Raw genomic sequence first — 15690 nt, forward strand, 5'->3', positions numbered from 1 at the left:
AACTTCCCGTCATGCCTCTGGTCCTCGCTGTCTCTCCTCCCACTGTAACTTCCCGGCATGCCTCTGGTCTTCGCTGTCGCTCCTCCCACTGTAACTTCCCATCATGCCTCTGGTCCTCGCTGTCGCTTCTCGCACTGTAGCTTCCCGTCATGCCTCTGGTCCTTGCTGTCTCTCCTCCCACTGTAACTTCCCGTCATACCGCCTGGTCCTCTCTGTCTGTCCTCCCACTGTAACTTCCCATCATGCCTCTGGTCCTCGCTGTCGCTCCTCCCACTGTAACTTCCCGTCATGCCTCTGGTCCTCGCTGTCTCTCCTCCCACTGTAACTTCCCGTCATGCCTCTGGTCCTCGCTGTCTCTCCTCCCACTGTAACTACTCGTCATGCCTCTGGTCCTCGCTGTCTCTCCTCCCACTGTAGCTTCCAGTCATGCCTCTGGTCCTCGCTGTCGCTCCTATCACTGCAACTGCGCCCAAGAAAATGAAAAACCTTAATTTTTTTCAAACAAGAGGTTTGTTTCATGTTGTTTACCCATTTTTAGGTTTGTAATAGAGTCATGGAGTCATACAGCATAGAAACAGACCCTTCGGTCCAACCCGTCCATGCTACCCAGATATCCCAACCCATACATATGGTATATTTCAAGTTGTTTAGTTTGATTACTTGATTTTTGAAAGATTTTAATCTGGTTAAACTTGGTTTGGAAAGCACGTGGAACTAGTTTAGTTTGGGAACATGGTTTGTGTGGACTAGTTGGACCGATGGGTCTGTTTCCAAGCTGTATGACTCTGACTCATACTTGTGTAACAGCACTTAAGTTAATGTTGTAATGTTGTTGTTAAAGAGCTATTAAGAGTTGTTAAGAATTCTGAGAATAAGCCTCTGTATGACCCGGAAATAGTTTTTGATTGCAGTCACTGTGTATTTGCAGAAACACACTTTGTTGTGGCCACTATGCTCCTGTGTTTTAGTCATTTCATGTACCAATGCTGCTGTGTGCCTTTCTGATATAACTTGCTCTGTGAGTTAAGAATAAAAGAATGTATCAAAGAAAGAAAACAAACAGAAACTTCTAAGAAGGGTCGCTGGACCCGAAACATTAACTTTGATTTCTCTTCACAGATGCTACCAGACTTGCTAAACTTTTCTGGCAATTTCTGTTTTTGAAACAAATAGCAAGGATGAATATTTCAGCTGGCGGGGCATTTTCATTTGAATTTAATTAATTGAAAAAAATTGATCTTAATGTTACACAAAGGTCAAAAGAGAGCACTTGTCATTGATACACCAGGAACAATAAATTGTAGTGATAGTGACCTAAGAGTGGATCTGTTTCCTCTAGAGCTGAGAAACTTATGAACAAGAAGTAAAGATTTTCAAATATTGAAGTGTTTTTGTTGGATAAATATCAAACAACGTTTCCACTTGGTGTTGGTGATCAAGGGTGATTCATTTAAAACTGACACTAAAAGAACAAAAAGAGAAGTGAAGGGAAATTACTTCACACAGAAAGATACTACAGCGTGGCGGTTTTTATCATATAGGAATTGAATCAAAGACCATCGAATTGTACAAGGGAAAATGGGAACATTTTAACAGTGAATCCTGAGCTCAGGATTAAGTGGAGGAATAGGATTAGCTTTAGATTGCTCTACCAAAGAGCCTATGCTATGGATATGGTAACCTAGCCTGTTGGGTGCTGTTGGTTTCTTATATGCTGTGTTCTGAATAATTTGATGTTTTTAGTTGTTTTTCCCCATGGATTCCATACCCATGCACTTCTATCCAAAGTGTAGGGACTTGATAAGCTGAATAGATCCTTGTGGTCAAATTGATAGTCCATTGTCTACGCATCCAGAACCGTTTCCCTTTTTTAAAATAATTATATAGGAAAAGATACCTGACTGGCAAAATTGCTTTCAGAAATAACCAAATATGGAAAAGAAAAGTTGTCCAGTTCATAGAACATTGCTGTCCTACGAGGGAACTTGACCCAGTGCCACATATTTTTAAAAAGAGGAGCTGTGAGGTGATATAGTATGGCTTTACAGGATATGTCTCATAGTTTGTCTCATTCTATCTTTCAAAATTAGAATCTTAGGTTGCAGTTGGCTGTGTTCATACATGAAATGTCAAAACATGTATTAAGAAAGTGTATCTTTAAAAATCAATGTATATATTATTGGGAATGCCTATTGTGAAAGATGTATTTATGATTCTTATGGGTGTGAAAGTTTGAATTATATTTGTAAAATTTGAAAGTGTATGAGCTACAAAGAAAACTAATTGTAATGTTTGCTTTGTATTTTTCCTGCGCAGATAGCAACTCTATACCAGTGATGTTACATAAAGCTAACACAAGCACTGGTGCAGCTGTAAGGTAAACATTTTTTGTGCATGATGACTGAATGCAATATTTTATAAACCAAGTTATTTGGATCTTTAGTTACTGTGTTTGTGCAAAAATATAGAAAACTCTTTCTAAAAGTACAGCTTTCTCGTGTATGTTAATAACATTCTCATAGTTTAGGGCTATTTATTTTTAGTTAGGTTTACAGTAGATTTTTGGCTCGTTTCTCCAAATTAGTGTATTTTGGTAAGAACTTTGAAAATAAAACTACATTTATTAGGAGATACTCTGAATATGCAGGAGAAAAATGTCTGTTAACTAAATTCTGTCAATTAGTATCAACAGGATAACCATGAATATATTTTAAATTAATTATTTTCAGTGCATGTATTCTTGTAGATGACTAACTAGAATAGTTTTTGTTTTGTGAATTAAACTCACAATGAAAGCAAATCTAGTTGGATATTTTGAACTCATATAATTGTGCATTACATTTACATTGCATTTGAAATTAAACCTGCATCCAATGATGAGACCACTAAATTAATCTGCCTGGGGCCCGGTAACTTTCTTTGCTTTAAGTAGGCAAATATTGAGATCCGTGGTACCTAACAAGAGAATAAAGCCACAAGATTCCACTGTTTTGAATTTTTTAAGCTTCACTATACAATCTACAATATTTATACAACCTCTATTCTAATTATCAAAATTAAAATGAGGTAAATATGCCGTGGTTGAACACCCACAGAGGACATTCAAACCAGATCCAATCAAATCAAAATCCACAAACTTCTCAGCATCATACTCAGATTGTATAGTCACATTATAGGCCACCTAATTTCATGAAAATTTTGTTGCCTTTATGAAGGATTTCACAATTACACTTCTTTCACAGACAACTAATTTCACAACGTAGGAACGAATTGCTGTAGATGCTGGAATCTGTACTGAAAACAACAAGTGCTGGAGATTGTGCAAGTGGGCAGAATCCATGGAGAGAAAGCAAGCTAATGTTTTAAGTCTAGATGACTCTTTGTCAAAGCTCTGATGAAGAGTCATCTATACGTGAAATGTTAGCTTGCTGTCTCTCCATCGATACTGCCTGATCCACTGTGATCTCTCGTATTTGTTGTTTTCAACTAACTTCACTAAGCTGGCACTTCCCCTGGATTTCTCAGAGCTACAACATTTTTTCACATTCAACAAGCAAACGTTGCTTGTGAGTTTCATTCACTCTTGCTTGCACCGAAACATCAATGATTCTCAGGGCTGCTCCCAAGATGCAAATGTGCTGATTGGTTCCTAGGGATTAGGCTGAGCCAAATGGCTACTAGGGATTCTGCAAGTCCTAACTGCATTAATACGAGAACCTGTTTGGTTTGAAGCCTCTTTCGATCCCATGGATTCACCTTTCTCCTGCCACATGGGTTGCAAGGTGAGTTGGACCACTACTACTTTACAGGTGTACTGCTGTCTGCAGATGTTCCCAAAAAGAATTGTGAACTCTGGTTGAGTAGGCACACCCTGTCTTGTTCTTCGCAAGCACCAGGACATGCAATGCATTGCCAAGAATTATAGTCATCAGCTTTCACCTCCTTAAAAAATGTCTGGTAGATGTTTTCTTTGACAAAATTGAACTATTTGAATGTATTACCAGGTTTCCTTTTGAAATGGCCAATTTGTGATTGTTGTTCAGAGACATAAATTAAATACCAGCAACTATTATTAGATTTTATAATGTACTGCTGTCCAAATGAGATTTTGATATGAGATTGATTGGATATATATTTTCCAGGGCACAGCCCTTTGAAATGCTGAGGATTATTTGAAACTTACTTCAGAAATCCTATATGCAAGAGGTTTATTAAGTGGAATCAATTAAGCTGAGAAATTGACTTGCACGTATGGAGTATTAAGGCATTGTTTTTAAAAGAAAGAAGTTAGTTGTCAATCAGAAGTTAGATGTTGCAAGGTGGCAGAATTATTGAGAAACACTGCCTCCTATAAGCTGTGCTTTAAAATCTAAAGCTGCTATGGAAATCAGGGAAGTGTGAAACTTGTAGGATTATTTTAAAAGTGGGCATGCTTCTGCTTTCTTAACTATGTACACTTCCCCAAACCCCCCTCCTACCCACCATCACCTTTTGAGTATTAAGAAGCAAACAGTTAATTATAAAGGCTCCAGATGTCAATAAACTGAAATATAGTAAAATCACCATGATCTAACTTACACAGGTGATCTGCAAGTACCCTGATTAATCAACATCACCGGTGAATCATAAATTTTCCTCCTTTAAGCACTTGATTGATCACTGGAGATGATCAACCCGGAATCCAGCACATCACTTACCAGCCTAAGAAGTCTGATTTAATTTATGTCTCCTTCCAAGGGGGATTCTCATAGTTCACTCGACAATTGACAAATGAGGCCTGGAACTTTGATCTGTGAAGTAGATATTGGAAAACAATTTAGTGAAGTTAAATTTACCGTAAGGTATTTGAGTATGTTGCCATCATTCGTCTCACCATAGCAAAAAACATACTGTACAACATTGAATGTTGATTGTACCAACTGATAATATAAAGCCTTAACTATCTGCACTTTGTAGCAATACTCAATGTATCTAGGGACAGCTGGAAAATTTGCCCCCAAAACCAACTCTGAAAACTCAACTCAATTGAAGAATGTTTGCCCACATTAGAAGAGATTCAGAATCTGTGAGAGCTGCTGTTACAGAGTTCCCATTCAGGATATTCCAGCTCCTCCAGTCACAGGTTGGCTTTCTCCCATGCTTAATGCTCCTCCAGAGGCAATATCTGCAATTGAAGGAACAGAAAGGACGGGAGAGAGGGAACCTGTGATTGGAAGAATTACTCTGGCTGCTCGTGGTCGCAACAGAGGAGGCCTGATTAGCAAGCTGCTCAGAAAATGAGTACTGAGTGCCCCTCAAGGCTGTTGAGTGTTAGCCAGGCCACAGTGTTGCCAAGTGGGGAGCATGGTCCAAGTGTTGATCAGGTGGGCAGACATGGAAGGGTGGGCGACAACCCAAAATCGCTCACAGGGAATAAAAGGTATTGTTCTATGTACTCTATCACACACTTCATGTTTGAAAATGTATTTTAGTGTTATTCTTTAGTTGATCCCAGGATCAAATGATTACATTTGAACTACCACACTGAAGTGTGCGATGTACTGACAGATTATGGTGTTAAATTTTTCATTTTAAAATAGTTGCCATGCAGACTGAATATTGGTGGGGGGGACCTGGCTCCCAAATGTTGGCCAGATGGGGAAATAGAGGCTGAATAACTGGCACCTGCATTGCTCTTAATTAGATATCCAAAAGTTTTAAAAAATAGGAGACTTTGGGTACACCTTTGATATTCATCCACATATTTAGAAAAAACACTTCCCAAACCAATTGTGTTTTAAAGACTGCTCCAAAAGGTGGCTTACAGCACTAGATTGTATTGATAGTCATGTTGTAAAGTCATTCATCCTTGTACTTCACAGTACTCAAAATAAAAACTTAGCAAAGGCTTCAAAAGCATTTAATATCAAATCATCAAGGGAAATGCTGGGCAAGTGGTCAGTAACGCCAAATAATTCAAGATAAACATTGTTGATCCAAGACTAAGGAAACTTCTAGTTATTGGGTGATGTCTCTGCACAAGATGCGCAGGCTGACCTGGAGCTGGGCAACTGGAAAACTATAAGCCAGGAATACAGGTTTTCCTGTCGAATTTGATGGTGGTACTGGTTACATTGTATTCAGTGTATTTCCTGGCTTCTGGTAGGGAAGACAGCTGCAGGGATTGACAGGGAGAAGTAAAGGTAAATCCATCATGGGATGAGACTAATATTCGTAGGGGTTAGGTAATCATGTGTGAGAAATGATTATGTGGAAATATACTTGGTGAACAGGGGAAAGCAATTCTGTTCTTGGCCTACAGATAGAGTTGTAAAGACATTTATCTGATGGATATGGTTCTTCATACTGTCTTTCAGTTAGCAGGTTTCCTGTGGCCTAGGAAACTTAGTATGCAGGCTGTAAAACTTAAAGTTGTTAAATTAGAGACAAAGCCCTCTTGGTAACTAACGTGGTCTCTTTCCCCCCCCCCCCCCCCCCCCCAACTTCTCATCTCTACTGTTCTTTCCTCCATTTAAAATGCTCAATATAACCTACCTGCTTGACCATGCTATTGATCATATGCCCTCAATATGTGTCATATTTTGCTTTATAATGTCCCTATGAATCTTATTACATCAGAAGTTTCATAAAAGCACAAGCTGTTGTTAAAACTGCAAGTGAGCAGCTGCAATTGCATTGCCCTCTTTTGAAATTCTAGCTACTTACTTTGTGTCCCCCAAGTCATCTTGCTTGACTTTGAGATAAAACAGTGTCCGCTAACTCTATCTGACATGATACCTAAAATTTCCATTCTTAGAATCATGGCTCCAATTTTATTTTATTTTATTTGTTAACAAGATGTAAGTGATTTTCCAAGGCAGCATTTATTGCCCATTTCTAATTACCCTTGAAAAGGTGGTCATGAGCCACATCTTGAACTGCTACAGTTGTGGCGGTGTAGGTACACACAGAGTACTGTTATCACAGCAATTCCAGGATTTTGACAGCGCTTATGAAGGCCGTCAGGATTGTGTGTGGCTTGAAGAGGAACTTGCAGGTGTTCTCATCCATCTGCTTCCCTTCTCCTAGGTGGTGGTGGTCCCCTGGTTGTGTTGAAGGGGTTTTTGTGAATTAGTGCAGTGCTTCTTGTAGAGGGGGCATGCCACCATCACTGTGGGGTTAGTGAATGTTGAAAATGGTAGGTGGAGAAGCAATGGCTGAGTCGCAGGCTATTAATCCAGAGACCTAGGTAATGTTCTGGGGACCCAGGTATGAATTCTGCCATAGTGGATGTTGAAATTTGAATTCCGTTTTCAAAAAAAACAACTGGAATTAGAATTAGGTTAGGATATCTGGTCGGCATGGGCACATTGGACCGAAGGGGCTATATCCATGCTGTACATCTCTATGACTCTATTAACCGAGACCGATCACCATTGCCAATTGTCAGAAAAACCCATTTGATTCACTGACATCCTTTTGAGGAAAGTAACTGCTGTCCATACTTAGTCTGGCCATATATGACTCCAAACCCACGGCAATGTGGTTGACTCAATGCTGCTTGCATGTTGTTGGAGCTGCATCCATCAGGCAAGTGTGGAGTGTATCATCATTTTCCTGACTTGAGTTTTTAAAATGGTGTCCGGAATTGAGCTACTCTCCCCAGAATTCCTAACTTCTGAGCTACCCTTGTAGTTACAGTATTTATATGACTGGTCTAGTTCAGTTTCAGGTCAGTGATAATCCCAGAATGTTGATTCATTTATGAATGAATTTTCGATGGTGAAATAAACAATAACTACTTGATATTTCAGATGATTCAAATGACCTTTCTGGCACTGAACGTTTACTTTAGTATAAATGAAGTCTAATTCCTATAGATGTTAATTAATGTTGGAGACTTTTTAAAAAAAGTTTGTTTCTAACTCTCTCTTTGTCCCATTTTTATTGCAAAATTTTCATTTTGTTTTGTACAATATTTAAATCTATTTTTTCTGATTTACATTCCACATGTCTGTGAGGACTTTTAAAATCTGATTGACAGTCGCTCGCTCACTCAAACACACAGATTCTCAATGGATCAGATGTCCAATAACAAAGTTATCACTCAAATGCCAGTGAAATTTCTGTAGGTGGTTATCAGGAAAGAAAATGGGTTATGATGTTTATTTCTGATTTGACACACAGACAGTTGCTAAGTGTCATGAAAATAGATTCTACTATTGCTAGTATCTAGTTAGCTTTCATTGTGCTTTCATTGTGTGAATGCATTTTTATTTATTATTCCCCACCCAAACTGTTTATACTTCCTTTTGATAGGCTATTTAGGATAAGGTGGAGGCAAGGCACTCTGGCGTGATTATTAACCATCTAGAATTATCTGGACAGTTGGAAGAATAATACCATGAATGTCTGTGGTAATTTTGATCTGTATTTTATCAAAGTAAAACTGCTAAATTCAGTTTGATGTTTGTTTTTTCTTCAGGCCAATATGTGGTGTAGCCAGCATCCAGTGTTCCTATAACACGGTGCAGCCATCAATCCCTGCTTCTTCTTGTTCCCATTCAGTCAGTGGAAACTCTGCACCAGTCACTTGGCCACATACGGAAAACTTGAATCCACAGAATCCAGAACAAATTGGTATCCTAGACTGGCTAAAGAAGTTACGTCTGCACAAGTACTATCCTGTTTTTAAACAGCTCACAATGGATAAGGTATATTTACCCTTGGTTCAATCTGAAATGGTATCTTCTTTTGGAAAAGAAAAATATTTGTCTAAAATCTTGTGTTTATACATAAAATATTTGATTACTTGCACTGTAATGTACAGTGTTATCTAGTCCAAAAAACTTTTAAAGAGAACTTATACTTTTTTTATAGAGGCGTTATATTTTCAAAATTTTAAGATCACTTAAATAGACAAGCGTTAACAGAATCGACAACCTTCAGGGCACTGTGAGCTTTTTACCTCTGCCACTGAAGGTGGGAGGAGATAATATTTTTACCCTTCTCTAATCTGTTTGCCGGCAATACATATGAAAAAGTAGTAGCTGGATTTAAATGAGATTTGATACATGCTGAACTGATTAGGTTTTAACCAAGATACAGAATGGACCCAAACTCTGATTTTTTTTATTTTTATTTTAATGAATTTGTTAACTTTGGGAGATAAGGTCAATATAATTTTTCTTGTTGACTGTGACATTTCACTGAACTTGACTGATGAAATGACAGTGGGCTGTTCTAATGGATTTGATGGAAAAGTGTGTGGCAGTTCATCCTCTATATTCTCACTAAAGATGTCTCTAGCTCAAAAGTGTGCGGCGGTTATTCTCACATGAAGTTTGGAAAATAACTATTAAATTTTTGTGTTGGTCAGAGTTGACTTTTAAAGTATATTTCTCTTCCCTGAAATGAAGTCTGGAATATTTCCAGTGCTGCAGCCTTGTTGGTGCAGGCCCCAGAACAATTTGTCCAGCTGATGAAATCATCCATCACTTCCTATGCATGCAAAGCCTCTGTATCTGAGATTCAATATCTCAAAATAACTGGGAAGCGGGGAGACTACTGATTAGAAAATAAATAACTGAAGACACTACTAATGTAGCAAACCATCTTGCAGATCCCTGAACTCTTGTTGTAGATTGAGAACCCTTGCAGTACAACATACATAATAACTGACACACATTACCTTTTCCCTTCTCTGATAAGAGAATAACTACTTCAACTAATTTGACCACCTTTCTGACGTACAATTGGAGAAGACAATGAGATGATACTTTTTGATTTTTGCTATTCTTGCACCATGGTACTGCATTATCTTCATTTGTGTTTTTTGTGATTTAAGAGCGGGAGAACAAAACCAATTTTTCTTTTAGTTACATACAACACTACTGACTTTCAATCAGAAAGAAAATCTTCTCTTCTTCTATTCACTTTCTTTATTTTTACCTTCTTTTCTCCTTCAATTCTTGCTATCTCCATACAAATGGTAGTCATAACTTGTTTGTTATGCAGCTGTCTCAGCTTCAGTCAACACCCAACCATATTCAGCCATTTTAGGATAAACAGCATTACCAGGATATTTGATTGTTTTTCTGCCCCCATGAGTCAGTGTGAGTTCTGTGTAGTCTTGGATTTGATTTGTCTCTGCCATCTTTTAATTACTATAAATATTTTAAAGATGCTGGATATAGGTTTGCTCGCTGAGCTGGAAGGTTCATGTTCAGACATTACGTCACCTTACTAGGTAATATCTTCAGTGAGCGTCTGGATGAAGCATTGCTGATGATTCCTGCTTTCTATTTATATGTTTGGGTTTCTTTGGGTCTGTGATGTCATTTCCTGTTCTTTTTCTCAGGGGGTGGTAAATCGGGTCCAAATCAGTGTGTTTGTTGATAGAGTTCCAGTTGGAGTGCCATACTTCTAGGAATTCTCATGTGTGTCTATGTTTGGTTTGTCCTAGGATGGATGTGTTATCCCAGTCGAAATGGTGTCTTTCCTCATCTGTATGCAAGGATACTAGTGAGAGAGGGTCATGTTGTTTTGTGGCTATTTGATGTTCATGTATCCTAGTGGCTAGTTTTCTGCCTGTTTGTCTAATGTAGTGTTTGATACAGTCTTTGCACAGTATTTTGTAAATGACATTAGTTTTGCTTGTTGTCTGTAAAGGGTCTTTCAAATTCATTAGCTGCTGTTTTATTGTGTTTGTGGGTTTGTGGGCTACCATGATGCCAAGGGGTCTGAGTATCTGGCAGTCATTTCCAAGATATCTCTGACGTAGGGGAGAGTGGCTACGGTTTCTGGGTGTGTTTAGAAATAGAAAGCAGGAATCATCAGCAGTGCTTCATCCGGAGGCTCATAAGATGTTACCTGGTATGGTGACGAAACGTCTGAACATGAACCTTCCAGCTCAGCGAGCTAGCCTACATCCAGAATCTCAATCTGAACTATAAATCTTCTCAAAACTCGCCATTTTAATGATGCTTTGCAGTAGCATCTACTACCAATATATTATGTTCCACTGCAGAATAATTGAGGATGTGGATTTAAACCATGACTCATCAAAGGGTCAGTTTCTTGGACTAAATATGTTATAGAGTCATAGAAATGTACAGCACTGAAACAGATTCTTTGGTCCAACTCATCCATGCTGACCTGATGTACAAAATTTAATCTAGTCCTATTTTCCAGCACTTGGCCCATATCCCTCTAAACTCTTCCTATTCGCGTATCCGTCCAGATACCTTTTAAATGTTCTAATCTTACCAGCCTCCACCACTCCCTCTGGCAGCTCATTGTATTTCCCCCTTTTTGTCAAATTCTGGTGACTTGATCAGGACCTGATAGGTGTATCCCAAAGTTTTGTGGGAAGCTAGATAAGTGATTTCTGACCATGTTGCTGAGATATTCGTATCAATGCTAGCCTCAGTGAGGTGCCAGAAGACTGGAGGTTGGCTGTTGTGGCATTATTTAAGAAAGGCGGTAAGAAAAAGCCAAGGAACTATAACATTTGAGCCTGATGTCAGTGATGGGTAAGTTGTTGGAGGGGATCCTGAGGGACAGGATTTACATGTATTTCGAAAAGCAAAGATTGATTAGGGATAGTCACCGTGGCTTTGTGCGTGGCAAATCACTAACTTGATTGGGTTTTGTGATGAAGAAGATTGTTGAAAACAAAGTGGTGGACGTTGTCTATATGGACTTCAGCAAGGTATTCATCAAGGTTCAGCCTGATAGACTGGTTAGCAAGTCAGATCACATGAAATCCAGGGAGAGCTAGCCAGTTGGATACAAGTTTTCTTTTGAAGTTAGGAGACAAAGTGTGGTGGAGGCCTCTGACCAACGGTGTCGCAAGGATCAGTACTAGGTCCACTGATTTTCATAACTTATATAAATGATTTGGATGTGAATAATGCAGGAATGGTTAATGAGTTTTCAAATGACACCAAAATTGGTGGTGTAGTGGACAGTGAAGTAGGTTATCTCGGAGTTCAATGGGCTGAGGAGTGACAGATGGAATTTAATTTAGATAAACGTGAGGTGTTGTATTTTGGTCAGGCAAATTAGGGTAGGACTTGTACACTTAATGGTAAGGTCCTGGGAAGCCTTTCTGAACAAAGGGACCTTGAAGTGCAGGTTCATAATTCCTTGAAGAGGACTTTTTTGGTCACTGCATTGAGTGTGGGAGTTGGAATGTCATGATGTGGCAGTACAGCACACTTGGTTGGACACTTCTGGAATATTGCATTCGTTTCTGGTCTCCTTGCTGAAGGAAAGATGTTGTGAAACTTGAAAGGTTCAGAAAAGATTTACAAGGATGTTGTCGAGGTTGGAGGGTTTGAGCTAGAGGGAGAGGTTGAATAGGCTGTGGCTATTTTCCATGAGTGCCAGAGGCTGAGGGGTGACCTTTTATAGAGGTTTATGAAATCATGAGAGGCATAGATAGGGTGAAAAGCCACGGTCTTTTTCCAAAGTTGGGGAGGCCAGAACTAGAGGACATAGGTTTAAGGTGAGAGGGGACAGATTTAAAAGGGACCTTAGGAATGACTTTTTCAAACAGAAAGTGGTGCATGTATGGAATGAGCTTCCAGAAGAAGTGGTGGAGGCGGGTACAATTACAAAATTGAACATGTATCTGGATAGGTACACAAATAGGAAAGATTTAGAGGGATATGGACCAAATGCTGGTGAATTGCATTTTGGTACAACAAACAAAGGTAGAGTTTATACAATTAATGGTAGGGCTTTGGGTAGTGTTGTAGAACAGAGAGATCTAAGGGTTCAGGTCCATAATTCTTTGAAGCTTGCATCACATAGACAGGGTGGTTAAAAAGACATTTGGCACACTTGCTTTCATTGCTCAGTCCCTTGACTATAGGATTTGGGAAGTCCTGTTGAAGTTTACAGGACATTGGTAAGGCTTCTTCTGGAATACTGTTCTTGTTGCTCAGTTGTAGGAAGGATACTGTTAAGCTGGAGAGAGTTCAGAAGAGATTTACCAGGATGTTGCCGGGCATGGAGCTTTGAGTTATAAAAAAAGGCTGGATAGGCTGGCATCTTTTTTCACTGGTGCATAGGAGGTTGAGAGGTGACCTGATAGACCCCTCATTATTTTATAGACTTCTCTCTAATGGTAGTTGTCTTTTCCCTAGGATGGGGAATTTCAAGATTAGGGAACACATTTTTAAGGTGAGGAGAGTGATTTTGAAAAGACATAAAAGGCAAATGTTTTACATGTAGGATGGTTTGTGTTGGAATGAACATCCTGAGAAAGTGGTGGATGAGGATACAGTTACAATGTTTAATAGACATGATGCGGGTTCAGTTACAATGTTTGAAGTGATCTGAGATTTGGAGTGATCTGAGCCAGAAGCAGCAGGTGGGACTACTTTAGTTTGGGATTATGTTCATGGATTGGTTAGACCGAAGGGCTTATTTCAGTGCTGTACAACTCCATGACACTTGGTTCCAGTTTGCTGAATTCTAAATAGCTCAGCCTTCAGGCTTGCTAATATTTCTAGCAACCTTATATGATCAAGAACTATCCTTGGTTACTTTCATTAGCAATGGATTAGGCTTTTCCAATTGTGTTCTTTCGCCCAAATGAATGTATATCGGTTGTAATGCTTGTATTTTTTTCTTAAATATTAGCAATTGCCAATCCACTGTCATGCCTTTTAATTGAACTTTCCTCGTATATCACAGCCAATTCAGCCTTCATTTCTTTTGTAGTTTCCTTTGTTTAGATTTAGGACCCTAGTTTCAGTTTGGACTATTCCACTTTCTACCCCTATAAATAATTATATCCTAATATGGTCACTTTTTTTCTGAAGGACCTCTTATCACAAGATTATTAATTCATCCCTTCTCATTGCACAAATTCAAACATAGGATTGCCTGTTTGCTGTTAAATCCTGAATATATTGATCTGTCTGTGTGGAGTTTGCACATTTTCCCAGTGTCTGCGTGGGTTTCCTCCGGGTGCTCCGGCTTCCTCCCACAATCTAAAGCTATGCAGGTTAGGTGAATAGACTGTGCTAAAATGGCCATAGTGTTCAGGGATGTGTGGGTTAGGTGCATTAGTCAGGGGTAAATGTAGAGTAATAGGGTAGGGAAATGGATCTGGAGGGTCAGCATGGACTTGGGCCAAATGGCCTGTTTCCACATTGTAGAGATTCTATGATTCTAAAACCATCCTGTACACTTTCGAGAAACTCATATGCTAATGCTAATGTATCACTGCTAATGTGGTTTGCTCAGTCCATATTTAGGTAAAGGTCACAGACGATTACTATTACATGAATCTCTAATCCCATGCCTGACTTACAAGAAGCCTACAGATGACTCCCAATAATGCTTTCTACCCCTTGTTACTCCTTAGACCAAGCAGATTAATTCTGCATTTAGGTCATCCGCACCAGTATCCATTTTCACTGTTGCACTGATTTCACCTTTCACTAATTATGCTACCTGACCTTTTACCTTTTTCCTGTCCTCAAGACTGAATACCTTTTGAATGTTCCATTCCCAACCTTGCTTATCATGCAGCTATGTCTCCATAATCACAGCCAAGTCATACCCACTTACAACGATTTGCACAGTTAATTCGACTATCTTATTGTGAATCCTTTGTGCCTTCAGATATAGTACCTTTTGACTTGTCTTTCTGACATTTTTGCGCAGTTCTTTGTACTACTGTTTGCTGGTTTTTATTTCCTCTGCCTTCCACTTTTTTGTTGTCTAATTTTCTGACTTTCATTTTGTTACTGATGAGACTAAAATCAGTCTCAAAACATATCTAGGAGATAGCTTACACCATAATTTTCCTCTTATTTTGAGGCAAGTGTGAGGTGCTGCGTTCCAGGTGTGATTTGATTGGTCAAACTACTAGGCTTTAAGCAAGACACACCTAATTCTTACACCACAGTTAAAAAACATACAAAGAAAGAAAGGCATAACTTTAACTCTCTCAGAAAACTTAACAAAATAATATATTATTTAACTATTACTCGTCAACTGTTCCAATATAGCAGCATTCCATAAAAATACTCTTGGCAAAGGCAAATTCAGCAAAATAAATTTGCTCACTTGCTATCTCCTCCAGTACAGAACACTGACAGCATAGAGTCATAGAGATGTACAGCATGGAAACAGACCCTTTGGTCCAATCCATCCATGCCGATCAGATATCCCAACCCAATCTACTGGAGACCAGAATTGCACGCAATATTCCAACAGTGGCCTAACCAATGTCCTGTACAGCCGCAACATGACCTCCCAACTCCTGTACTCAATACTCTGACCAATAAAGGAAAACATACCAAACGCTGCCTTCACTATCCTATCTACCTGCGACTCCACTTTCAAGGAGCTATGAACCTGCACTCCAAGGTCTTTGTTCAGCAACACTCCCTAGGACCTTACCATTAAGTGTATAAGTCCTGCTAAGATTTGCTTTTCCAAAATGCAGCACCTCACATTTATCTGAATTAAACTCCATCTGCTCCTTCTCAGCCCATTGGCCCATCTGGTCCAGATCCTGTTGTAATCTGAGGTAACCCTCTTCGCTGTCCACTACACCTCCAATTTTGGTGTCATCTGCAAACTTACTAACTGTACCTTTTATGCTCGCATCCAAATCATTTATGTAAATGACAAAAAATAGAGGGCCCAGCACCGATCCTTGTGGCACTCCACTGGTCACAGGCC

The 15690-nt window shown here is 39.2% G+C and overlaps 1 protein-coding gene across 1 annotated transcript in view; it reads left to right on the forward strand.

Moving 5' to 3' along the window:
• Positions 1–15690, forward strand: part of zcchc14 (zinc finger, CCHC domain containing 14) — a 126961-nt gene that overhangs the window by 63002 nt on the left and 48269 nt on the right. The window contains exons 7-8 of the mRNA XM_043706822.2: positions 2317–2377; positions 8465–8693. Of these exons, the coding sequence (XP_043562757.2) occupies positions 2317–2377; positions 8465–8693 (290 nt within the window). The remainder of the gene's footprint in view (positions 1–2316; positions 2378–8464; positions 8694–15690) is intronic.

Source organism: Chiloscyllium plagiosum, unplaced genomic scaffold (assembly GCF_037043375.1).
Source record: "Chiloscyllium plagiosum isolate Xiang-an unplaced genomic scaffold, Cpla_swu_hap1 HiC_scaffold_17, whole genome shotgun sequence".
NCBI classification, from domain to species: domain Eukaryota; kingdom Metazoa; phylum Chordata; class Chondrichthyes; order Orectolobiformes; family Hemiscylliidae; genus Chiloscyllium; species Chiloscyllium plagiosum.